Here is a 27,039-nt window from a genome sequence, read left to right as displayed (position 1 = left end):
AAGGACTGGCCTCTTTGGTACCTTGGAAATTGCCCAATACTGACACCTTGGTACCAATATAGCCAGTAACGACGACTATGGTTCTGATGCCCCCCATTTGCTTGCCTCCAGCACTGGCACCCTCAGTACTGAAACCCTACATGGTGTAAAGGATTCCCGTGATACTGGACTCAACGCTGTTTGGAGTGAAAGTACTTTTACCAGTTCTGAGAGCATTAGCAGTACCAATTGGGATATGGCCTGAGTGCTTGTCTCTACAGTGAGTTAGTGAGCATCAAGCTGGGATGCAAATCTGCAGAGATCCACTAACTGTCCATACAGAGCCTTTTGCTGTGCACTAAAATTTCCTGAGCGTGCTTTGACTTTCTGTAATAAGTTTGACCCAGTAGGGAACTTCTAGTGTGCAGCAGCAGGGTCCTCACACAGTTTCTGTGCAGCACACTGCAGTGCTATAGGTTAATATTGAAGCTTGCTGCTTACTAAATGATTGTATATACAAGTCATGAGTGTGTTCCCCTTATTCTGTCTGGTACTTCTCTCTCTTTGCAAGAGGAATACTCCTCTTCTGGCTCACGTAATAGCAGGGAGGTGTCACCAGTGCATTCCCTGAGGTCTAGGTATTCAGATCCGTACACCTTAGAGAGGGAGTTGAGGGCTCATTTTTATTACCCCAGACATAAAGCTCTGAGACCTACTCCTTGGTATTTGCCCCCATGATCCTTGCATCATATAGGCACCATGGGAATTACATCAGGCCAGAAGACCAGGTCTGTAACCCAGTCCACAAAGGGACATTACAGTCAACTCAAACTGCAGCTCTTTCAATAACAACAATCAGGCCTCTGATGAGGACTTAGAGGTGGAGGTCTATTCTATCCCAGCACCCATTTTTTCTTTCTCTAACTTCCACCTGACTGTGTAATAACTTTGCTGGGTTAAAACCTTTACTCTTCTAACGATTTTGACCAGGTTACACTGGATCTTCAGAACAACATCGAAAAATTTGGAGGTTTCCTGCGATCTGCTCTGGATGTCCTCTCTCAAATTTTGGAACTTGCAACTCTTCAAGACATTGGAAAGGTGAGTTGCTTTATTTAATATAATGTGAAATGAGCCATATTTATAACGTGCATAGGGAAGCAAGTATTTAACGAAATTTTAGTTCATCCTTCCAGTATTAGTGCTTGGAAAGGCTGACAGATCTTGGAGACAATGACAAAATATTGGGTTACATAGTAAGTGAACTTTAAAGCATGGGTGTCATATCTTCTTTTTTCATATGGCATTTGAAAAGCAATGTGCTGGGATTATAATTGAATTTTAAGATTTGAAAGGCATTCTAATCCTTCTGGGGCAGCTAGATGGATCCCCCCTTGTGCAACCACTGTAAGCATGAATGGGACAGTTGTCCATGATGAGTTGTGTCATTTGTATCTCACCACAGTCAGAATTTGGTGATTCTTTCATTTTTGATTTATGGAGAAAATATCCACACTTAACTACACAGTAAACCTACTGATGATGTTTTAATTAAAGTTAACTACTGAAAAGCTGAATAATTTTGCATAATTTAAGATACAGTGCTTTCATTTTTCAAGAAAGTTAGAGATCTTTTGACTCTTACTCTTATTATAGTCACATAATTATACTATATTTATATTAAATGAAGAAAATAATCAGGTTTTGCTCTTTTTTCCCCCTGAGTTTGATATTTTCAGACCTTAATTTAACTGGGCTGTTCAACTTGGTGGTCTTTAACATACCTTAAAAAGTTTGTATGCAAGTGTAGATTTAAATTGTAACTTTCTGGGTTTCTTTCTGGTACATATTTCTGGTTTTAAAGCCTACAGTTTTGCATTTTTTTGGTCTGAGAATTATGTAATAATAGCTTCTCTTTTACTTCATGAAGAAATTTTGATTAAATGACTGTTAAACTTGTGCCTAGTGCGTTGAAGAGATTTTGGGATATCTGAAATCGTGTTTCAGTAGAGAACCAATGATGGCAACCGTTTGTGTCCAGCAGGTAAGGAAGTGACTTTTGTTTGTATTTGGGGGATGGCAGTGTTAGCACTGAGTTAGCACAACTATTTTCATTCTGAAGGAAGGGAGTGTAGGGGAAGGGAGCTTCATCTGAGAAACAACCTGGTAGTGGCCAGGGAGGATAGAATAGATAAATTATTTTAGGTCACTTTAAATCATTTGTGTGATTTTGTTCTGGAACCCCTTGTGCCATCTGAATAATTTCTCTTGACACACTAACCCTTATTAAAGGAGCTTTATTATTAAGTGTCAGGAGACAAATTATTCCAGTTGTCTGGTTACAGAGTGCATTTAAGAGAGGGTAGGAAGCACAGTTTAAAGGACTGGTAGGGAGTTGAGAGATCTGGGTACTATTCTTGACTTTCCCATAGAGTTCTTATGTGACCTCTGGGATACTTAATATGCCTGTTCTCATCCTCCCTCTTCCCCCCTGATCTGATGAGCCTCCCATTGAGGTGGTGAGGCTTAATTCATTGAGGTTCATAAATTATTTGATTCTTGAATTAAAGGTGCAATAGAATCACAGTATTATTTTTATATAGTTCTTAATTTTATGGGTTTCTTTTATCCCTCAGCATAATGAGTTTCTGGCAGCTTATTGTTGAGGTTTATCTAGCACCCATTTTAGGCTCTAATTTAAAAAAAATACAGAAGTAAACTCACTGTAAAGTTAATAAAATACTTAATTACAAAATTAGTATGTTTTTAGAGTACCTTACTAAACACACAGACTTCCAACTATACCCACTCTTCATGGATTCAGTAGTGTTGTCTATGATGTCCTAGCATGACCTAGTAGGTAGGCACAAGTCAAATATGCAGGCTCCCTATAACATTCCTTTGTAAAGGCTACCACAAGGAAAACTCTAGTTATGACTTTGGTCGTAGATGACCTGGGCCATATAGGAACCAGTGATGGGATTGAAAGATAAAAAACTGGTGAAAACACAAAAAACAATTTATATATATATATAGAAAAAAAAAATTATAGACAGTAGTCTTCATCAGAATCAAATTCAGTGCAAGTGATCAAGTTTCTTCTCAATTTTGCCTGCTTTCATGGTTGGCTTAGTTCCAACAGCAAATAAAGAAGCTTCTTATTCAAGGTAAACAACAAGCCATAAGATTCCATTCATATTTAAGTAAAAGCTTATTAAAAGGTATTTTAAAAATGTAGAAACAAAATCCAGTTTTCATAGGATGGCATACCAGACTGATTACATATAGACATTTGGGGTGGACTTGCATAATTGAGTATTTTGTGCTGGTAGCTTGTAATTCAGCCAGGGTAAGATACAGTATGAAGCTGCACTGTCCCCGGAGCAAGGCTGGGACGGAGTCTCTCCCAGTTCAGTCCTTCCTCTTCCCCCTTTGCTGAATGGGGGGAAGTATGCTGCGCTATCTCTTTTTTTTTTTTTTCCCGTGCTGCACTGGCACTATAGAGCTTTCTCTAGTACTGAAAGATTGAATCAAGCTGGGATTATTATCTTAAGCAGTGGCTTGAGTCAGTCTGGGATTATTATTTTAAGCAGTGGCTTGTTCCAGCCTTGGAAGACTGAGCTTAGTTTGGAAGCCTGTCAGAGGGCTGTACCAGCCTGAAAAGATTTTGTTTAGCCTGGACAAAATGTTGCTTTAATTCCAAGGGTGGGGCTTGCTTTAGCAGGTCACTATATTGTTTTGAAGATGCCATGGGAATTTTTGTCCATATCTATGGGAACTAAAAGTGTTTAGTGTATTTTTTCTTTTTTTTTAAGGCTCCTGAGTTTATGAAGGGGAAAGAACCAGAAATAGTATTTGAGTCCATGACGCACAGTTGGCACGTTAGACTACCGTGTGACAGCCTCATTCATAAAATGCTTTTTGGGAGGGTGGGGATTCAAGTCATGTTTCAGAAATGTTCATTTTTTTTCACATCTTTCCTTAGTTGCTGAAGACTTTATTTGGAACAAACTTGGCATCTCAATATGATGGCTTATCATCAAACCCCAGCAAATCTCAAGGCAAAGCCCAGCGTTTAGGCTCTTCTAATTTGAGGCCTGGTCTTTATCATTACTGCTTCATGGCCCCTTATACGCACTTTACACAGGCACTTGCTGATGCGAGTCTAAGGAACATGGTACAGGCAGAGCAGGAACATGATGCTTCAGGGTAACTGTTACTGTTTTTCACGTGTATGTGGTATAGTGTGTTAACTTTCATCAGACTAATCAAAACATTCTAGCTGAAAACAATAAATCATAACATCATTAAAGGTACTGAACAGGGCTGTTGTGAAGTTTTAAATTATTGAAGTCTCTTACATATTGAAATTATAATATATTGTTCAGTTGTCAATAGCAGGAATTTTTCTTTTATAGTCTTTTGAAATAACATATTTTATCTTGCCTTTACTAATTTGATCTCTGGGACCATACTATATTATGGATAGAACAAACGTGCTTCACAAAGCAAAGTGGAAAATAAATTTAATGTAAAAATATAGCCTTTGTATATATATATATTTAGAAGAAAATGTTAAGGTTATATGTGTGCTATTTAATAAATATTAATACTGGTGTGTTAAACTCTCTTTATTTTTCACTAATTGGCATTCGTGTTGAGAGTCTTGAGAGGCAAAGGAATGGAGACTAAATTCTCCTCTCAAGCCTGCAGTTAGTCAGGCTACAAATATATTAGTAGGACAATGTGCAGAAGTTTGCATTGTTTCTACCCTTGCTGTACAGTAGATGTTCCAGTGAATTTGTACTCTCCAATTATCTGGTTACTAAAATACTTGAAGCAAAGTAAATCTTTACTTTCTAATTTTCTCTTAGCTTACTAAAATACTTGAGGCAATCAAGCCCTATCACAAAACTAATGCTAGATAAATAAAATATTAGTAGGGAGTGTGCATGTAAGAGTTTTCTCAAACGTATTCCTTTGTTTTAATTTTTTTATTTTGACAGATGGTTTGATGTGCTGCAGAAAGTTTCTACCCAATTGAAAACTAGCCTTACAAGTGTAACAAAACATCGTGCTGACAAGGTATTTAAAATACGTTCTTAAAGAAAGAGTAAAATAAAAGGAGGGGAAAGATTTATCTTTTTATCCACATGAAGTTGTATTTTTAACAGTTTGGTTTTGAACTGGAATCTTGTGTAGACAATATGTGGCTTTAAACTGTTTTTTCTTTTTCATAGAATGCTATTCACAATCACATTCGCTTGTTTGAACCCCTTGTTATAAAAGCTTTAAAACAATATACTACAACAACGTCGGTACAACTACAGAGGCAGGTTTTAGATCTACTAGCACAGCTGGTTCAGCTACGGGTTAACTACTGTCTTCTAGATTCGGATCAGGTTAGTCACACTGTATTCTCATTTTGGTCAGTTTATAGCAGATTCGAGAACTCTAGTTCTTAGAGGGACGCTACCAAGCTAAAATATTTTATTGTAAAAATAATTACCTTCCTTGTCCTACTAATAGCACCGTAAATGAGAACTGTGATTTAAAATTGAAATTACAGAAATTGTATTTCACTCTTCAGGGCTATGAAGATCATGATCATTTCTAGTTAGGTTCATATTTTTTGGTTGTCATGCACTATGTAGCATATGGGTGAATGTATAAATCCACAAAACCATTCATTTAGAAATAATTTCTAAATTATCAGAACTTCATTTGGAAATGTAACAGCCTATCTCACTGCCAAACCATTTTATTACAATGAAGATTATTAAACAGGTATATGTTATAATTACAAGTAGGGAAAAGGTGGTTTGGTTGTCAGAATCATTCTGATTACTACTTAATCAAAGTAGGCAAAGACAGAGATCTTAATTTTATATTCCCAATATGTGACATTGCGAGAATAGATTAAATTGTAGGTTATCTGGCTGGCTGCCATTTGCATACATTATCAACTTGAGAATTTTCTCCAAAGCATACTTAATGAGGATCTGGGGACATGAATCTGCAAGTTTTATACCCACTAGCAGTTATTAATCACCATCTAACTCAGTGGTTCTCAAACTTTTGTACTGGTGACCCCTTTCACATAGTAAGCTTCTGAGTGTAACCCCCCACCCCTTATAAATTAAAAACACTTTTAAAATATATTTAGCACTATTATAAAAGCTGGAGGAAAAGCGGGGTTTGGGGTGGAGGCTGACAGTTCGCAACCCCTCATGTAATAACCTTGCGACCCCCAAGGGGTCCTGACCCCAAGTTTGAGAACCCCTGATCTATCTTGTACACTGAATAAGTAGGGATCCTCTGGAAATAAAATTACTCTGGATTCTCATTGGTGTAAAGGTGCAGAATTTGTCCCTTTGAGTAAGGATATTTTCAGTTTTCAAAGGTTACTTCAAGCTTTCTGATGTCTCTGGGGTTCCTCATATGAGAATAGGGCAAGGTAGAGCACTGATAGCAGAGGTGGGGGGTGGATGGGCTGGGGGAATTGCCCATCCTGTGGTGAGGAGTTCCCCTAGGCTTCTCCTAGTGTAGTGGGTTGCAGTAGCACCCAGATAGGGCCAAATGCTGGGTACGGGGAGATGTCGGCCCTATGCCAAGGAGCACCGGATGCAAGTTGGGCTCCTGCTCCATGACTTGGGCTCCTTGGCACTAGTGTAATACAAATAATAATAATAAAAAAATCACGTGATCATATACTTTGATGTAGTACATAATGTATAAAGTACTAGGGGGCTGAGTTAAGGATGCATGACAACAAGCATTTTGGCATTTGCTGATATTTGCATGCTTTGCTTTGCAACCTTCATGGTCTTTTAACGTACCTTATCAAATTATTTTTTCTGTGTTAATTAAAGCACAGATGTTTCTGGTACTGACTGGTCCATAGGGGAGACTGTCCCAAGGAATTTAGACTTTAAATATTATGGCTATTAGTAAGTACCATAGCATGGCTACATGGCAATACATCTAACTGGTTTCAAGACTGAGCTTTATGGAGAATATGGTATGGTGAGATTGCCTACTATGGCATGTGGCCCATCTGTAACTGCTAGTAGCAAAATATCTCCAGCTGCTGTTCTGCCAAATGGCCGGGGCTCTGAGTTACTACAGTGAATTCTTTCTCAGGTGTCTGACAGGTGGGTCTCATTAATTGCCATATGTGAGGTCAGGAAGGAATTTTTCCCCAGGTCAGATTGGCAAAGACCTTTGGAGTTTTCACCTTCCTCTGCTGTGTGGGGCATGGGTTACTTGCTGGTTTGAACTGGAGTAAATGATGGATTCTCTGTATCTTGATGTCTTTTAAATCATGATTTGAGAATGTCAGTAACTGAGCCTGAGGTTATGGGTGTATTACAGGAGTGGGTGGGAGAGATTCTGTAGCCTGCGATGTTCAGGAAGTCAGACTAGTTGATCACAATGGTCCCTGCTGGTCTTAAAGTCTGAGTCTGTGGCTGACTAGCACTACATTTTTTTAACTACAAGGCAAAAAGTAACACTTATATATTTGTACAGCAGTATCCACAGAAAAAGCCTGTGTGATATCCATATATAATGAGTATTAAAACATCTGTATATAGCAAGTTTTAAACATCCAGCCAGCCCTGAAGACTATTAATGCTGTCCTGCACCATCCTATAATTAAGGTTATATATTGTTATATATTACCGGCTGGAATTGTCTGTAAATGTTACTCCTGTGGGAATTCTGCACAGAAAATACATTCTGCCTGAGAAGTGCTGCAGTTCCGCCTTTCGCCCACCAGAGTCTGCTGTGGCGCCAGGACAGCTAGCAGTCTAGTGAGCCTTGCAGAGCTAGTACAGCTAAAGTTGTTATTACGGAAGGGGCTAAAGGTTACTCATTAAGTCTCACTGGTCATTGTTGTTACGCACTGTAAGAACCTCCATAGAAAGCAGTGATGTCATACAATCCTGCACCTGGTTATTAACAGTACAGGTGCCAGCAACAGCCAGTGGGCAGCTGCGTTCATCACAGCACCCTGCCCACGGAGCCAGGTTAGGAGGCATGGGGATATTGGGGGGATGAGGGGGACAGATAGAGTGGGGTACACGGGGCTACTGGGTGGTCACAGACTGGGGTTCTGCAGGGCTAGTGGGGCATGGGCTCAGGAGCTAGTAGGGCGACCGCATCGAGCCAGGGTCTGAATGGGAGTGGGAGACTGCAGGGCCACATGGGGATGTGTGGGGAGGGGTGGCAGGGCCACACGGGGACGGGGAAGGTGGACTGCAGGGACACACTGGGACAGAGACAGATGTGCCTGACAATGAGACTGTCTATGAGTCAGTGAGGTTCTGCGTGGGGGAGGCTCCCCAACTCCCTAACAATCCCTCCGTCTGTTTCTCTCTCTCCCCCCCCACTCCCGCCCCCAATGTTCCGTACTTCTCCCATCCACACCCAACAACCCTCCAGGTTCACTCCCAGGCTCCTTCCCTCTCCCTCAGCTCTTCCATTACTTCTGACTTCCCCAAGCCTTTGCACTGTTTCTGAGGGGTGCGGGAAATATGTTTCTGTGTTGTAGTTTAAATGAATTATTACTCAAAGTTCTGTATTAATTTGCCTATTTGTCAAACATTTCCCGAATTTTTTTTTTTTGGGGGGGGGGGGAGTCTGTATTGTTACAGACATACTTGCTGACAGGTATTTTGAAATAAATGATCAAAAATAGTTGAAACTGGCGTAGTTATATTGTGTTATTTTGATGAATAAAATATGCAGAATTTTGCAGTATTCTTAATTTTTTTGTCACAGAATTCATCCAGGAGTAAAATTTATATATGAAAGGAAAAACCTTATTTGGATGCGCAAGTACAAGGGATCAGAGTTAAATTTGAAGTTTCAATATTAAATCTGCATTAGCTAATTTAAGCTCATGTTTTCTCAACCATAACACTTCATTAAATGTTAGATTTTTGTATAAAATATATAATGTTGTCATGTAAATATATGTAAATTATAAAGTTGCAACACAGACTCAGATTCTCTTTTAAGCGTTCATGTATTGTCGTAGGTAAGGCTCTGATTTTGTCACGGATATTTTTAGTAAAAGTCCGGAACAGGTCATGGGCAATAATGAAAAATTCATGGAAACCTGTGACCTGTCCCTGATTTTTACTAAAATATCCGTGCTAAAACAAGGAGCCTGAGCAGCTGCGGGTGGGCTGGGAGCTGCAGGGTCCCCCTCCACTGGTGGTTCTGGTCTCTGGGGCGGCAGGAAGTAGCGGGGGTCCCCGTGCCGCCCCAAATGGCGGGGAGCTCTAGGGGTCCCCCCCACCCGGTGGCACTGGCAGCTGGGAGCTGTGGGAGGTCTGCCTGCCACTGGCGGCAGAGGACCCTGCAGCTCCCAGCTGGAGCTGGCTGAAGTCACGGAATCCGTGACCTCTGTGACTAAATTGCAGCCTTAGCCATAGGTAGGGCCCTACCAAATTCATGGCCATGAAAAACGCGTCATGGATCCGTGAAATCTGGTCTTCTGTGCTTTTACACTACACTATACAGATTTCATGGGGGAGACCAACATTTCTCAAATTGGGGGTGCTGACCCAAAAGTGAGTTGCTGTGGGGTTGCAAGGCTATTTTAGGGGGGTTATGGTATTGCCACCCTTATTTCTACACTGCCTTCAGATCTGAGTGGCTGGAGAGCAGCAGCTATTAGCCAGGTGCCCAACTCTGAAGGCAGCGCCGCACCAGCAGCAGTGTAGAAGTAAGGGTAGCAGTACCACAACCGCACCTACACTGATCTTGCGATTTCCCCCCACATCAAACTCCTTTTTGGTTCAGGACTCCTACGATTACAGCGCTGTGAAATTTCAGATTTAAATAGCTGAAATAATGAAATTTACTATTTTTAAAATCCTGGGGCCATGAAATTGACCAAAATGGATCCTGAATTTGGTAGGACCCTAGCCACAGGAAACTCTTCCAAACATCTTATAGCAAAGTATGGGAAGCCGTGCTTTTCATCTGTTTACCCATAGATGTACTTTTAAATATTCATCTGCCAGTTTAGTTTTAGATGAAAAATTAATATTGACAATATTATGCCACTCTGAATGTGTACAGTTCTTAACGCTTATTTTTATCCTGTTTTCAGGTGTTTATTGGATTTGTGCTAAAGCAGTTTGAATACATTGAAGTGGGACAGTTCAGGTAAAATCAGACATATAAAATCTCTTCCTTCTATAGTAAGATTATGGGATATAATCACACAGGTCAATTGAAGAGTTTGGGTTAATCTCTTGTTGAATTTTACTGTTTCTTTGGAATGTCTGTTTTAAGAAGGGGAATGGATCTAGAGGAAATAACTAGCTGCTTTGAACTATCCCCTGTCCCACTACCCCTATTATGTCTTTTTTTCCAAAAACCTGCAGTGATTAACTCTGACACCTTTAAGGCCCCACATTTCCATTTACATCCATCCAGAGTGTAGTGTCTGTCCACCAAAGGATGAGAGTTCCATTGTAGGTCATGTGTTTTCCACTTTCCCTAATCCCATAGCAGCTTCTTCAAGGGGTTTGGGCACTATGTAATGGGAGGGGTTGGGGAGCAAAGTGCAAGAAATACAGTCCTAATCTATATTAATTTGTACTACTTCTGCTGTACTGAAAAACTCTCTCTCTCTCTGTGTTTGGGTAATTTCAGAGGGAATCTGTAATTTGGGGGAGTCTCTGGATCCATGCATTCTGGTAGTGAAAACTCTGTATTGCCAGCTTTTGGCTAGCAATCAGCATTAATTTTATATTGAAAAAATAACATTGGGAATGTTGTTTAGATTTTTAGTGGGACACGAGAGCTGTGTGTGTTCTTGAGCCACATACTACTTTTGAAAGGGGAGGTAGGAAGGAACGGAGTAGGGGGATGTCTCAAGTCTAGAGGAGCTTTAAAAAATTGGATTTTAATAAAAATAAAAACTAGCAAATATACTCAGAATAGTAGAGAGAAGAAAATAAGCACAGAATCATTACATTAGGAACTATTTTTGTACTCCCCTAAATTCATTTTAAAAAAGCAGTTAAAATAAATGGGACATGCTGTAACAGCATTAAGCTACCCCAGGGCATGTATTATTAGGCTATTTATGCACTGTTTTGGTGCCTGAAGACAGGATGCCTCCAAAGTGCCTTCTCTTAATGCATGTTTTATTGCTTACTGCCATTGCTTTCCATAACGAGTTTTAAAAATATCACTGTTGTCTCCAAACGATGCTTTGTTTCCGAACTGCCATTCCATTTTGATTGTTCAGCAGGAGTTCCAGTTTGATGTAGATTAGGAATGTTGCTTGCTGCCTAAGTGGATAATAGCCAACAGATGATCATTATTGTTCTAAGCAGAGTGGTTAATTAATAGTAACTTGTTTGTTTTTAAGTACTGCAGTTTTCCCTACAGCTTTGACAAGCCGTCAGCTTTTGTCACTCATACATATGGTAGTTTGTAATCCATGTTTTATTCCATTTTGTTAAACTGTCCATCAAGATTATAACTTCCCCATTTTACATTTTAAAATTTATATTTAAGAGAACTTTTTTAAAAAATGGCACCTTGCTCTCATTTGTAACTAGTTACACTGGTTTTGAGGAACTAGCATTATGATATGTTGCAATTTTCACATTTTAGTTACAAACAATTTTTAGCTATTTTTCCCCTTCCCTTGTTTTTAATAGAGACACTGCATGCAAGCAGGATCTGTTTCTTAATTTGTCAATTTAGTCCCCACCTAAAAGTATGATGCCTCCATCCTTTCCTTCAAATCTTTCCTTAAAATATACTTCTTTCTTTAAGCCTACAAAATCCAGTCCCTCCCTTCTGGCCTTAAAATCTGAGTCAATTACCAAAATAAGCAATAAAAACACTAAGCCAGTCTTTAAAAAAAAATCACAACTAAAAAAATCACAACTAATCACAACTAAAGTGGAATTAAGGTATAAACTTCACTTTGCTTGCTTTGTATTATATCTCATCCTCCAATCTTCATCTACATGCTGGCTATCAGGTTATAAGCTTCTCAGCACAGGGTCTTTGCCTTCCTGCTGCTTTGTAAAGCACCTAGCACTCTTTTGATGTTTATATAAACGTGATCTGAATGGGTGTTTCAGTGTTTCTGCTGCTTAACCTTTACATCCATTTAAACAGATCTTGTTTTCATGTAAATAAATCCTTTATAATGAGGCTGGTGGTACTATTCTTTTTTGCATTGTAATCCTTGGTTTGCATTATTTCTAGTTCATATGAACAAAAATGTTAGTAAGTAAGCTAGTATTGAGAAATTCAATAAACTCAACTTTTAAATAAGATCTTGTAGTAAAAAATGGGGCACAGAAATGCCTGAAATACTATATAGAAGTAGAAGAGTATGTTCATGAATTTTCCAAGAAACATAAGCAGGTTATTTTTCCTCTGTATAGAACTGACCTGTATGTTTAATAAAGGGAAGGTCGTGTGTATTGACATTTTTCTTTTGTTCTAGGGAATCCGAGGCAATTATCCCTAATATCTTTTTCTTCCTCGTATTGTTGTCTTATGAGCGATATCACTCCAAACAGATAATTGGAATTCCTAAGATTATTCAGCTGTGTGATGGTATCATGGCCAGTGGAAGGAAAGCTGTTACACATGGTAACTTAAAAACCAAAACAGTGAAACTACTAACAATTTGCAGAATACTAAAAAGAATATACAGTGCTGTGCTAAGGAATGCTGGGCTCATGCTGATCAGCCCAGAAAACACTTACTTGTATGTTTTTTTTGTATTTTTTCAAACTACATTTTTCATATATTAAACCTAGTTCAAAGGTATGAACCTACTCCCGACAGAAAATATCATTTATCCCATTTACACTACTGCTACAATTATGCATAATTAGCTATTTTTGTTCAGAGCAATTAGGAGATTTGAGTGTAGAAGAAAAGCTATAAATTATGTATGTTTGAGCTGCTTAGGTAAGATTGTATACTGTCTGCCTGGTTCTACCCAGTGATATCTGTCCCTTGCTTTCTCATAAAACGTATGACGAAAAAAACCAGTTGCTTTAAATTTGTAGTTACCAGTTTGTGACAGTTGCTGAATTGATATTTAACAAGGCAACATAACACCCTCTGCTACCTTTATACAATATATTGCTAGCACAGAAAAAAGGAGACTTAGATTTTGATCTAAATGTCTGATATCTAATTTTAAAACATTCCAAAATGTTGCATGTGTGTATGTAAAATCACTAAAAATTATTTGCATGCTATAACCGTGACGAAATTTCTGCTTGTAATGAGGATCTTTAGGAATTTTCTGTCTAATTTTAAAAGTAAAATAATAGTGAAAATGGTGGCTAAACAATATTTAATAGCAACATAATTATGTTATTAGGGCTTGTTAGCTATTTGAATAGTAGGTTAACACAGCTGTATTTTTGAAGGGTTTTGATGAATCTATTTTGATATTACTTTTATTTGCCTTCCTTTTGGAAAAAGAACATTGGAAGCCTTTCCTTATTCCAGAACTGTTGGTGTAAGGAATGCATAAATTGTACTGAGAAAGGCATGTCTTTTGAAAAATGTGTAAAATCCTGAAGGGGTAAAGGTCAACTGTCTCTAACAGTGACTTAGACCGGGCTTTAGTAGGGATGAAGGAACAACAGAGATGGAAATGACTTAAGTTTTCCGCAAGTATTCATAGAAACCTCACAATTTAAGTGCTAGTTTTCAGTAATAAAATTGCTGGGAGTTAGAACCTTTTTGTACTATTCAAAACTAACCTGCATTTAATATTGAAATATGAAACATCTTGATTTTAGCTATACCAGCTCTGCAACCCATTGTCCATGATCTCTTTGTATTACGAGGAACAAATAAAGCTGATGCTGGAAAAGAACTGGAAACACAAAAAGAGGTGGTGGTTTCAATGCTGCTAAGACTTATACAGTATCATCAGGTAAGATAAGTGGACAGATTAGTGTGTCTGTGTATGTTTTATAATGTGAATTATTTGTTGGACTGTCCACACTTAAAACATTTCAGGTGACATTTATCCCTCTCTGAACAAATCCTGATTAGTCAGACTTTGTTCTGAGAGCTTCCTTGGTGTGCAGGACAAAAAATTTAGTGCTTTCTGGCCCTTCCCGTAATTGGTAGGCATAAGAGTACAAACTCAAGTGTTCAAAAGCAAACAATAAAAGCATTCATTATTTCATACATTTATATAATAGGGCAGAGAGGTAGATTTCATATATAGTGCAAAGTATTGTCCTTTGTTTATTATCTATATTAGAGTAGCACTGAAAGGCTACAGCCAGATTCAGGACCTGCATTGTGCCAGGGCCTGTATGAATACATAGTGAGACAGTAGTTTCCCTGAGTGATAGTCTAATTTCAGACAAGATGCAATAAGTGGGTGTAACTAAAAATAGGAGAAAATGGGGGAGAGAGTACATAGGTAATTAAGGCTAAGATTTTGTCATAGTTTTTTTTTAAGTAAAAGTCACAGACGGGTCTCGGGGAGTGGCCAACACCTCCAGTGCTCCACTGTCTCAGAGCTCCGGGTGGCCCTTGCTGGCTGACAGCTCTGGCCCTGCCACCCCAGGGCTGACCAGAAAATGTCATGGCGGTCTCTAAAAGTCATGGAATCCATGATCTCCATGACATAATCTTATCCATAGTAACAATCATAGGAATGCTTAGTTACATAGGCTTTTATGGAAACAACTAGATGATTGCTAGACATTTACTTTTTGTAAGATATAACTACAGACAAGTAAAAAACAAACAGTAACTTATGACTATTCACCTAGCCATTGACAGATGTCATTTTATCAATAGCCTCACTGTTAAGATGGGTCTTGAAGGAGTTTTTGGAGAACAGTGTAGAGGTCATATGGACGAGTACAGAGAAAACCTTCCAGGCATATTGGGAGACAGAGGGGGAAAAAGCATAAAGGTGCTTGTGAAAGAAGTGATCTGGAATCTTTTTGCTTATTCTAGACACGTAACAGAAGCGTAATACTTTCTTTTATTGAACTTCGTCCAGTTGTGGAATGCTGCTCTCGTGTGTATTAATGGGAGAAATGTGCCTTTTTGAATACAATTGAAGAGGCAACTCTTTATTTATTTTTTATTTTTTTCTAATTTACTTATAACATCCAAATTTCTAGCAAACCTTATTTTTTATGTGTCAAAGTTCAGACTGAAATTAATTTCTGCAACTAAAATTTTATAGGTTGATAGTGAATTTATAGTTTTACATAATTAGTCATAAAGTAGTGTTTGGATACATTTTTTGACGTGACATTAAACTGTTATTCACATAAAGTGTTCTGACATTAACTGTGTATTCACATGTAGGTTATTTTTAACCTTTAGTGTTATCTAGACTACAGGAGTTTCTAGTAGACATCTGGAATAGCCAGTATTAGGACCTGATCTTGCAAACTGCTCTACACAAGCAGACCCTGCGTCTGTGCAGAACTCCATTGACTTTAGTTCCACTCATATAGAACAGCTTGCAAGATCAGAGTTTTAATGTATGTCTCATTTCCATTCTTCCTTTCATTAAGACAGGAGCAAATACAGATACCCTTCTAATATATGAAGACTTTTACTTGCCAGCTACCAATGTTTTGCTTTTCTTCCCACTCCCCATGCATTTTATCTCATACTCTGTTCTTCCCACTGTTGGACTAATCACTTGTAAATTTTGGCTTTACAAAGCACAGAAAATTTTGCTTTTATTTGTTTAAAAAAATGGTCTGGGAAATACCAGGTATTTTGGTTGTCATAAATGACCATATCTGAGAGAGAAACTTGTTCTTTTTATAAATTCTAGCCTGAAGTGAATTTTTTACTATTGTACATAGACGTATATTTCATTTCTTCTCCTGGATTTACGTACTTTTATTTCTTGTATGCCTGAATGTGTAAAAATGTTATCTCAGTGGAGCAGAATAGGAATACTGTCTCTCTTACTCTGTTACATGAAAGGCCAGGTTAAACAAGAGAACAGTATATATTTGATAGTTTAAGATGATCTTAAATCATCTTTGTGAAACACCTTGCATAACTTTTTGGTTTTGGGGAAAATGATAGTTTTATTAACTGTTCACTCCCTCAACTATACTATTTAAATATGCCATTTTCTAAAGTGCAGGTGTGTTTGTTTTGGGGCGGGGCGTTGGGATATTTTCTTCAGGTGCTGGAGATGTTCATCCTAGTACTGCAACAGTGTCACAAAGAGAATGAAGACAAATGGAAAAGATTGTCCCGACAGATAGCAGATATCATTCTACCAATGTTAGCAAAACAACAGGTTAGTATCTAACTTTATTGATTTTATCTTTATGTATCAATTTTGCTTTTATTACATGAAAGCAATATTCTGCCTACAGTCTGCAAGTAAATATAAATACTGGAAACTATTTTACTAAAATAGGTTTATATATATGAAAGACTTTGTAAATATAATGTTCAAGATAAGGCATCCCATTCATTCTTAATGGGGCTGATAATGAAGAATAATTTCTGTATAATTTCATATGTACTTATAGATTAATGTCATTTTTAAATAATTTTAAAATCACAAAAGACTAATTTTGTAGATAAAAACTATTTGTAGTGTCTTCTAATATATCTCAGCTTAGAGTTAAGTCCATAACTGCTCTAAGACTTTATAGCTAATACAGCTCACCGTGCTTACTATATGGTATCAAGTCTTTTTTCTTCTTTACATACAGAATGTCGTTATTATTTGGCATTATAATCAGACAATATAATCGTTGGTCAGTGACCTTATTTTACAACCTATTTTAATGAACAAAATAAAATTGTAATGAAATTTGTTTACTTGAAACTGGTTTGGTCATCTGTAATTGCCTGTTAACTTTATTTTTAATGTTTTTAAGTTACATTTTTAGGTGTCTTTATTTTCTCTATTAAATAACTTAGTCCGACAAAATTGCACTTCTGTAAATCCTGTGACGTAGCTGAATATGGGAGAAGTTAAGTGTTGTCAGGACCTGGATCACAGGCAAAACTGGCATTATCTGTACTTTATTGCACATTACTCCACTTAGGCAGATCCCAGCTTCTGTGTGAACCCTCATTGAAGTCCATGGGTGCAGAGTAATTTACAGGGTTGGAGACCTCATGAGCTGCATATAAGTTTGTAGCCAAACCTGAGATCTGTGTGCAAATTGAAGGTGGCCAGCAAATGAAGCTCAGTTGAGTGCTGGTCCCTTTGTGTATCCCACACGTGGGTGCACATGTTTGCTGTGCGTGTGAATCTGGAATTCTAACAAGTAGTGTCGGTTGGTCTGCACATGCGCAGTAGTTCTTGTGCTCCAGACTGATGGCATAAAGGGCAGTGTGGGCTAAACGCCTCTTCGGTTCCTCCTTATCACCGCATGGCCTGAGTCAGAATCTGTGTCCAATTTCTCCAGATTTTCTCTTTGATGCCCTGTAAATGGCTATTCTAAATAGTTTTACATTAGCATAGTTAGTTTTATAGTATAGTGTAGCTTGTTCTTTCTGTGCACTGGTGACTCCCTCCCTGTGGCTTGGGACTGTGCCCAGGGGTTCAGTAATACGTCTCCTGCCTTTGCTCCTTCTCTGTGAGCAACAGTCACCAACACTGTCTCTATTGCTTGGGTGAGACACATATTGGGATACCACTGGTGGAGTTCCAGGATTCCCAGCACTGGATCCTGAATATTTTGCTGCTTACAAGTCCAGGCAACGTGGTGCTCCCTTGTAATGAGGCCATCGTGGAGCCAGCCGTAGTGGTCTGGCATAATTCAGCTCCTGTGCCCCCAGGTATAAGAGGGCTGAGAGATGTTATTTCATCCACACCAAAGGGGCTGGATTTCTTTTCTCCCATCCAGATCCAAACTCCCTGATGGTACAGGCAGCCATCGGGAGAGCATGGTCACAACTTCCTGAGATCACCACAGCTGACAAGGGCTCAAAGAGGTTGGACCTCTTGGGCGGAGGCAGGGGGGAAAGGGTCTTCCTCGACAAGTCTGAAATTTTGTATTGCTAACTATCAGACCTTGTTAGTCAAATTATGATTTTAACAGTTACTTCAGGCTGGCTGACTTTAAAGACAAGCTTCCCTCTGAGGACAGAGCCCAATTTTAGTCCTTCATAGAGGAGCGCAAGTTAGTGGCTAAGACTTCTCTTTAAGCTGCAGTGGATGCAGCGGATACAGCATCCAGTGGCTTGGTCACTGACATATTTACGAGGTGTGAGTCTTGGCTTCCCTCTTTGGGGCTACTCAGGAAGGTCTAGAACACCATACAGAACCTCTCTTTAGACAAGTCAGATTCGTTTAACGAGAAAATGGATGAGTCCCTATACTTGTTGGAAGACTCAAGGTCGACTCTCCGGTCACTGGGAATTTACACCCTAATCCCCAGGAGAAAACAGCAGAGGCAGGTGTATAGGCCAAAGCCACCCCCTCTACAGATGTTGTACCACCTTTGTCCATATGAGGCTCTGTTTAAACATCAGAAGGTTCAGAGGCCTCAATTTTCAGCCCCCTCTGTTACCATGACCTATGCCCATTCCCAGCCACCCACTAAGGGCTACTTTTGATGCCTCGGTAGAGATCCACCCATCACTATTGATGCCACCCACTTCTACCTCCCCCTTATCTGTGGGGACCATCTCTCACTTTTTGCCTGCAATTGGGACTGCGTCACGGTATACAGTTAGGTCCTGGAATATTCTTGATGGATAATTTCTAGGTTTCTCACTCTCCCTCCCCACAAACCCACTTCCTGGTCCATCTTCAGGAACCACTCTCACTAGGTGATTCTTCAACAGGAGGCAGACTCCCTCTTTCAACGAGGGGCAACAGAAATAGTGTCACCTTGGTTTCAAAGGAGAATGTTCTATTTTAGTCCCCAAAAAGATAAGGTGGAGACCCATTCTGGACCTTCAACAACTCATAGTATCATAGAATATCAGGGTTGGAAGGGACCTCAGGAGGTCATCTAGTCCAACCCCCTGCTCAAAGCAGGACCAATCCCCAGTTAAATCATCCCAGCCAGGGCTTTGTCAAGCCTGACCTTAAAAACTTCTAAGGAAGGAGATTCTACCACCTCCCTAGGTAACGCATTCCAGTGTTTCACCACCCTCCTAGTGAAAAAGTTTTTTCTAATATCCAACCTAAACCTCCCCCACTGCAACTTGAGACCATTACTCCTTGTCCTGTCATCTTCTACCACTGAGAATAGTCTAGAACCATCCTCTTTGGAACCACCTCTCAGGTAGTTGAAAGCAGCTATCAAATCCCCCCTCATTCTTCTCTTCTGCAGACTAAACAATCCCAGTTCCCTCTGCCTCTCCTCATAAGTCATGTGTTCCAGACCCCTAATCATTTTTCTTGTCCTTCGCTGGACTCTCTCCAATTTTTCCACATCCTTCTTGTAGTGTGGGACCCAAAACTGGACACAGTACTCCAGATGAGGCCTCACCAATGTCGAATAGAGGGGAACGATCACGTCCCTCGATCTGCTGGCTATGCCCCTATTTATACATCCCAAAATGCCGTTGGCCTTCTTGGCAACAAGGGCACACTGTTGACTCATATCCAGCTTCTCGACCAATGTCACCCCAGGTCCTTTTCCGCAGAACTGCTGCCTAGCCATTCGGTCCCTAGTCTGTAGCGGTGCATTGGATTCTTCCGTCCTAAGTGCAGGACCCTGCACTTATCCTGGTTGAACCTCATCAGATTTCTTTTGGCCCAATCCTCCAATTTGTCTAGGTCCCTCTGTATCCTATCCCTACCTGTCACCGTATCTACCACTCCTCCTAGTTTAGTATCATCCGCAAATTTGCTGAGAGTGCAATCCACACCATCCTCCAGATCATTTATGAAGATATTGAACAACATCGGCCCCAGGACCCTTGGGGCACTCCACTTGATACCGGCTGCCATCTAGACATGGAGCCATTGATCACTACCCGTTGAGCCTGGCAATCTAGCCAACTTTCTACCCACCTTATAGTGCATTCATCCAGCCCATACTTCTTTAACTTGCTGACAAGAATACTGTGGGAGACCGTGTCAAAAGCTTTGCTAAAGTCAAGAAACAATACATCCACTGCTTTCCCTTCATCCACAGAACCAGTAATCTCATCATAGAAGACAATTAGATTAGTCAGGCGTGACCTTCCCTTGGTGAACCCATGCTGACTGTTCCTGATCACTTTCCTCTCATGTAAGTGCTTCAGGATTGATTTCTTGAGGACCCGCTCCATGATTTTTCCGGGGACTGAGGTGAGGCTGACTGGCCTGTAGTTCCCAGGATCCTCCTTCTTCCCTTTTTTAAAGATTGGCACTACATTAGCCTTTTTCCAGTCGTCCGGGACTTCCCCCTATCGTCATGAGTTTTCAAAGATAATCGCCAATGGCTCTGCAATCACAGCCGCCAACTCCTTTAGCACTCTCAGATGCAACACATCCGGCCCCATGGACTTGTGCTCGTCCAGCTTTTCTAAATAGTCCCTAACCACTTCTTTCTCCACAGAGGGCTAGCCATCTACTCCCCATGCTGTGTTGCCCAGCGCAGCAGTCTGGGAGCTGACCGTGAGCTGACCTTTCATCTTTATTGAAAAGCCAAAGTTCAGATTGTTACTCTAGCATTGATAGTCTTTGATCTGTGAGTTATCTGTACAATGGTCAGCGTATGCCTTGCTCTTCTAGGCCACATAGCCTTGATCACTTATGTGGGCACTATTCTCCAGGCTTAATTTATGATGCTTGCAGGCCTGGCTTCAGTCGGTCTTCTCACAAGACAAGGGTCACATCAACACCAGAGTGACTGTCGAATTTTCAACGAGTGAGAGTAGGCATCCTGTGCAACACTCCCACCCTCCGTGTCACCATTGTAGCACATGCATCCCTTCTGGTTCAGGGTGCTGACCTGAACAACGACACCAGACAAGGTACCTGGACCCCATCAGAGGCCAGACTGCTTTTCATTCTGCTGGATGTCGGACAACTGTCTTTTACATAATGATCTCTTCTCCTCTGTCTAGAAGCAGTAAGGCTTTGGGACTGGTGCGTCAGAAACTGCATCACCATCTGTCAGGGTTCCTTCCCCACTCTGAACTCTGGGGCACAGATGTGGGGACCCGCATGAAAGAACCCCTAAGCTTATTCTTACCAACTTAGGTTAAAACTTCCCCAAGGCACAGATTTCTTTCTTGCCTTGGGATTGCTGCCACCACCAAGTGATTTTAACAATCAGGGAAAGGAACACTTGGAGTCCTATTCCTCCCAAAATATTCCCCCAAGCCTACACCCCCTTTCCTGGGGAAGGCTTGAGCATATATCCTCACCAATTGGTTCCAAAGGGACTACAGACCCAAACCCCTGGGTCTTAGAACAATTGAAAAATCAGTCAGGTTCTTAAAAAGAAGGATTTTATTTAAAGAGAAAAAGATAAAAGAATCACCTCTGTAGACTTAGGCTGATAGTTAGCCTTACAGAATATCAGAAAATTCAAAGAGCACAGAGGAACCCCCTCTAGTCTTAGTTTCAAAGTTACAACAAAACAGGGATAAATGTCCCTTTAGGAAAGGGAAAATTCACAAGTTGAGAAAACAAAGATAAACTAATATGCCTTGCCTGGCTGTTACTTACAAGTCTGAAATATGAGAGACTTGTTCAGAAAGATTTGGAGAACATGGATTGATGTCCGGTTCCCCTTAGTCCCAAAAGCAAACGGCCACAGAAACAAAGAACCCAAAACAAAACCTCTTCTCTTCTCCCTCCCTCCCCCCCCGCTCCCCTATTTGAAAGTATCTTTTGTCCCCATTGGTTTCTTTGGTCAGGTGCCAACCAGGTTACTTGAGCTTCTTAACCCGTTACAGGTAAGGAGGAATTTAGGCTACCCCTATGGTTATGACACCATCCAAGCTGCATACCTTCTGGATGCTCAAAACTCTTCAGCGCACAACCCGAGCAGAAGCTTCTGTGCAGACCACAAGTGGAATATACACAGCTCTGTCCTAAGTGAGATATTCACTCCAGGGACCACCTCACGAAGATCTCTTCGTATTCCAAATTAACAAAAAACTTCCCCTATGTTGCTTCAGATGAGATATGGGTCACAGCACACATGGCAATGCTTTCTTGTTGTCATGGATGGACAAACTCAGATACGTCTTGCCTCCCATTCCTCTGCTACCACAGGTCTTGAAAATGACTCTCCCTATGTCATGAAGAGTCTTTCTCCTACCAGGCAACTCGCCCAGGCAGTTTTGGTTCCTGGAATTTCAGAGAATGTCTGTCTGCTCTCCTATCAGGATCCGCCCCTTCCCAGCTTTCCTACATCAGGAAGGGGGAAGAATCAGACACCCCAATACAGACCCATTCCTCCTCATGGCTGGTGTTTGGAGGGGCATCAGAATTAGAATGTTCTTGTTCAGCACCTGTCCAAGTTATCCTTTCTCAAAGTTGGAAAGATTCAGCTAGGACCTGCTACCTAGCTAAATGGAGACATTTCTTACCTGGGCTCAGCATGACTGGCCTTCTCCAAGCACTGCAGATATTCTAGTTGTTTTAGACTATTTCCTGTCTGTAGAAAAAAACTCAGATCTCTACATTAGCTCACTGTGATCAGTGCCTTCCTATCTCCAGTAGATAATGTTCCATTTTTACTCACTCAACAACAGTCATTCTTGAAAGACCTAGTCAGGATTTTTCCACCTGTGGTCAAACTTACAATGCAATGGGACCTCAATCTTATCCTGTCAGCACTCATCAGACCACCATTTGAACCCTTGACAATATGCTATTACCTCTGCCAGAAGGGTGAGCAAGATTGCAGCTGTCATGGCAGGCCCACCAAATACCACTTTTTACAAGGAAATGGTCTCTCTTCACCTCCATCCTAAGTTCCTCGCGAAGGTTATTTCTGAAAACCATGTCAACCAAACTATCTGCTTAAGTGTTTCTTTCCAAAAACCCCATGCCGCTGCTGAAGAGAGAAGACTTTCATTCCTGTGGTGTCAGACAGGTTTGGTCCTTTGCAGGTAGAACGCCCAGACACATCAGAGAATCACCGAGGCTTTTTCTCACCATAACAGAAAGATATAGTGTGTCCTCACAATCCTCTGAGAAACTCTAAATGGATTTCTGGATGCATCATCGTGTGCTATCAATTAGTGCATATCCCTCCACCTGGCAGGGTAGAGGGCTCACTCAGCCAGATCACAAGCTGCTTCTACAGGAAGCATCAATACTGGACATACGCGGAGCAGCTACCTGGAGTTCCATTAACAAAACATTGTGCAATAGTTCAGTCCTTTGCTGTAGATGCAGCAGTGGGAACTGTAGTACTTAAAAAAACAAACAAACAAACAAAAAAAAAACCTGAGGGCTTCTTGTGGCACCATAGAGACTAACGAATTTATTTGGGCATAGAACCCACTTCATCAGATGCATGGAGTGGAAAATATAGTAGCAGGTATAAATACACAGCACATGAAAAGATGGGAGGTGCCTTACCAAGTGGGAGGTCAGTCTAACGAGACAATTCAATTAACAGTACGATACCAAGAAAGGAAAAATCACTTTTGTAGTGGTAATGAGAGTGGCCCATTTCAAACAGTTGACAAGAAGATGTGAGTAACATATGGGGGAAATTAGGTTTTGTAATGACCCAACCACTCCCAGTCTTTATTCAGGCCTAATTTGATGCTGTCCAGTTTGGAAATTAATTCCAGTTCTGCAGTTTCACATTGTAGTCTGGTTTTTGAAGTTTTTTTGTTGAAGAATTGCCACTCGTAGGTCTGTTATTGAGTGACCAGGGAGATTGAAGTGTTCTCCTACTGATTTTTGAATGTTATAATTCCTGATGTCAGATTTGTGTCCATTTATTCTTTTGCGTAGAGACTGTCCAGTTTGGCCAATGTACATGGCAGAGGGGCATTGCTGGCACATGATGGCATATATCACGTTGATAGATGTGCAGGTGAACGAGCCCCTGATGGCGTGGCTGATGTGGTTAGGTCCTGTGATGATGTCCCTTGAATAGACACTATCTATTGAATCCATATATTGTGTGCATACTGAAAATGTGCACACTTTGTTAGGCTTCCCTGTTACCCACGAGTACTGAATCACCACTTAATATTAGCTTCAGTGTGCACCTTAGAGTATTTTGTAAGATTGAGGATAGAGGTTATGACAGTCTATTCCCCAGAACATTAGAATTGTGAAGGGACACAGTTAACTGAAAAAATGTGTCTTCTGTCTAAAACTATTTTTCCTTATTGTAATACCTGAGACCACTGTGTCAGAGATAGTAGGGGAAAATCACCCCTCATCCCTTCTGTTTTTCCTAGTGAATTGGTTTTAAGCATTTGGCAGCTCTTCGTTTATAGTCAGTATCATTTCCCCTTTTTAGATGGGTTTTTCTCATAGCAAATGGAAGAGGTGTTTAAAAAAAAATAAGAAAATATGGTAGTAAAACTACAAAATTAATGCTTGGGGGGCAGGCACACTATCTGAAATGATTTCTAACTCAGGTTTCAAGTTGATGTCCCTTTTAATTCACGCCAACCACAGTTGCTTTTAGATGGAGCCAAAACCAAAATAATCAGATTTTGGGCAGTTGTTGGCCAAATTGTGTGTGTGTGTGTGTGTGTGTGTGTATGTATGTATGTATGTACATATACACATTAAACTTTACTGCTTTTAATTTAAGCTTTCTTGAGGTCTGTCATGTTCTGCATAGCAATGGCTGCACCTGTTTTTAACGTTCACCCCTTACGGGTTTTCTAATCTCTCTTGGTTATCAAACTGAAGTGCAGCATTATTGCATAGGAAACCTACACGTATCATACTAAAAATAATCAAGACACAGAGGTGTTGTTTGTTTTTGTTGTTGTGTTCAATGGTGAATATAAAATTTGTTCCTTTCTTTTGAACAGATGCATATAGATTCCCATGAAGCTCTGGGAGTACTGAACACTTTATTTGAAATTTTGGCTCCTTCATCCCTCCGTCCTGTGGACATGCTTTTAAGAAGTATGTTTGTTACTCCCAGTACAATGGTAAGTGACCAGTGAAGGAGATTACACTACCTGTTCGATGTTGAGGCCTTTAACGCATTTTTGGCCATATACTATACATTTCTGACCTATCCTCCACTCTGATTGTCTGTCTGTCAAGACAATTCAGCATTTTCATACATGGCAAAACAGTAGTGAGTGTTCTCTTACTCCTTTGCAAGGTGTATATTTCTGTTCCTAAATCCTGCTGAAGTTAGTTTGGTAACATGTTCAGAAATAGGGAAGAACTCAGTAGGAGGACTAGTTTGCCTTTGGATAGGTCATTTTACTTGTAATGCGATGGTGAAGAATGGGGAGCCTCCTGATGTAAGAGAAATTCCATAACCTGGTTTATGAATAGGGCCCTACCAAATTCACAGCTGTGAAAAACACGTCACAGACCATGAACTCTGGTCTTGTGTGCTTTTACGCTATACTATACCAATTTCATGGGGGAGACCAGTTTCTCAAACTGGGGGGTTGTGACCCAAAAGGGAGTTGCAGGGGGGGTCACAAGATTATTTTAGAGTGGATCATAGTATTGCCACCCTTACTTCTATGCTGCCTTCATAGCTGGGTGGCCGGAGAGCGGCGGCTGTTGGCTGGGCGCTCAGTTCTGCAGACAGCGCCCCGCCAGCAGCAGTGCAAAATTAAGGGTGGCAATGCCATACCATGCCACCTTACTTCTGCATTGCTGCCGTCAGAGCTGAGCTGCCAGAGAGTGATGGCTGCTGACTGAGAGCCCAGCTCTGCAGGCAGCAGCGCAGAAGTAAGGGTGGCAATACCATACCATGCTGTCCTTATTTTTGCAGTGTTGCTGGCGGCAGCTCTGCCTTCAGAACTGGGCTCCCAGCCAGCAGACGCTGCTCTCTGGCCACCCAGTTCTGAAGGCAGGGCCACTGCCAGCAGCAGCGCAGAAGGGTAGTAGTACCACAACCCCCCCTACAATAGCCTTGCAACACCCCCCTCCTCCCTCTTCCCTTTTTTTTAGTTGAAATGTTGAGGTGTAACAAAGATTCCCCCCTAGTATTTCATTTTTGAGACAGTATGGAAGTTTTTTATGAGAACTTTTATTCACAAAAGTGTTGTAGAAGTACCCATTCCCCAGATCACACAGCATTGAGTGCTCTCAAAGCCAAACTGATTTCCAGGAGCTGCTATGGACATTCAGCTCCTGGGAGCCATGATAGCAGAAGAGAAGGTAGAAAAGTTTACCTCATTCATAAAGATGTTTGTCAAAGAAGTGAACATATACGATCTTTTATAAGGTCTAATATGTTGTCAGTTCTCCATGACATTATTGCAGTTTTCAGTCTCTTAATCTGCTGCATTTTTCTGTGGTTTTTTTTTTTAAGGCATCAGTGAGCACTGTTCAGTTATGGATATCTGGTATCCTAGCTATCCTTAGAGTTCTGATTTCACAATCAACAGAGGATATAGTTCTATCTCGTATTCAAGAGCTTTCTTTCTCCCCTTACTTATTGTCATGTCAAACAATTAACAAGCTAAGGGATGGGGAAAATAATGTACCAACACCTGAAGAACAAATTGAGCTGAAACAGGCTAAATATCTGCCTGAAGAGACATTTTCCAGGTACGTTGTCTTCTGAATCTATCGTTTTTTTGTAAAACTTTTGGTGAAGTATTAAAAGAGTGGCAAGTGATATGGAAACATAAGATTTATATTTACCTGGATGTTACCTGAAATGGACATTGGGGGGGGGGGTGGATTTAAGGTTGGATGCAAGTTTGAGGGATAGAGTGAGCTCTGGTGCTGTTGGATGTATTACATGGGATGGAGGTGTGTATTTTTGTTTAACAATTTTTGGCTGTTTTGGTTTCTTTTCCCATGCTGAAGTGAAAAGTACCACTGACTTCTCTGGGACCAGGATTTCACCCTGGGAATTGACTCTTCCTTCTCCCTTACTTTAGCCTGTACTCTGCATTGTTGCCTCAGTGGCATATGGGTGGGATGAGTTGGGT

At 40.5% G+C, this 27,039-nt stretch overlaps 1 protein-coding gene across 2 annotated transcripts in view; it reads left to right on the top strand.

Moving 5' to 3' along the window:
* HTT (huntingtin) overlaps window positions 1–27,039 on the top strand; it is a 178,356-nt gene that overhangs the window by 85,712 nt on the left and 65,605 nt on the right. For both annotated transcript variants that reach the window (XR_013346010.1, XM_077815892.1), the window contains exons 29-39: window positions 970–1,080; window positions 1,946–2,023; window positions 3,965–4,188; window positions 4,986–5,064; window positions 5,220–5,381; window positions 10,106–10,161; window positions 12,476–12,624; window positions 13,797–13,933; window positions 16,184–16,300; window positions 24,937–25,059; window positions 26,412–26,650. Coding sequence is in view for 1 of the 2 variants with exons in the window: in XM_077815892.1 (XP_077672018.1) it covers window positions 970–1,080; window positions 1,946–2,023; window positions 3,965–4,188; window positions 4,986–5,064; window positions 5,220–5,381; window positions 10,106–10,161; window positions 12,476–12,624; window positions 13,797–13,933; window positions 16,184–16,300; window positions 24,937–25,059; window positions 26,412–26,650 (1,475 nt within the window). In the remaining variant the exon portion in view is untranslated. The remainder of the gene's footprint in view (window positions 1–969; window positions 1,081–1,945; window positions 2,024–3,964; window positions 4,189–4,985; window positions 5,065–5,219; window positions 5,382–10,105; window positions 10,162–12,475; window positions 12,625–13,796; window positions 13,934–16,183; window positions 16,301–24,936; window positions 25,060–26,411; window positions 26,651–27,039) is intronic.

The sequence above is a fragment of the Eretmochelys imbricata genome, chromosome 4, assembly GCF_965152235.1.
Source record: "Eretmochelys imbricata isolate rEreImb1 chromosome 4, rEreImb1.hap1, whole genome shotgun sequence".
Lineage (NCBI taxonomy): Eukaryota > Metazoa > Chordata > Testudines > Cheloniidae > Eretmochelys > Eretmochelys imbricata.
This window is presented reverse-complemented; position numbering and strand designations above follow the sequence as displayed.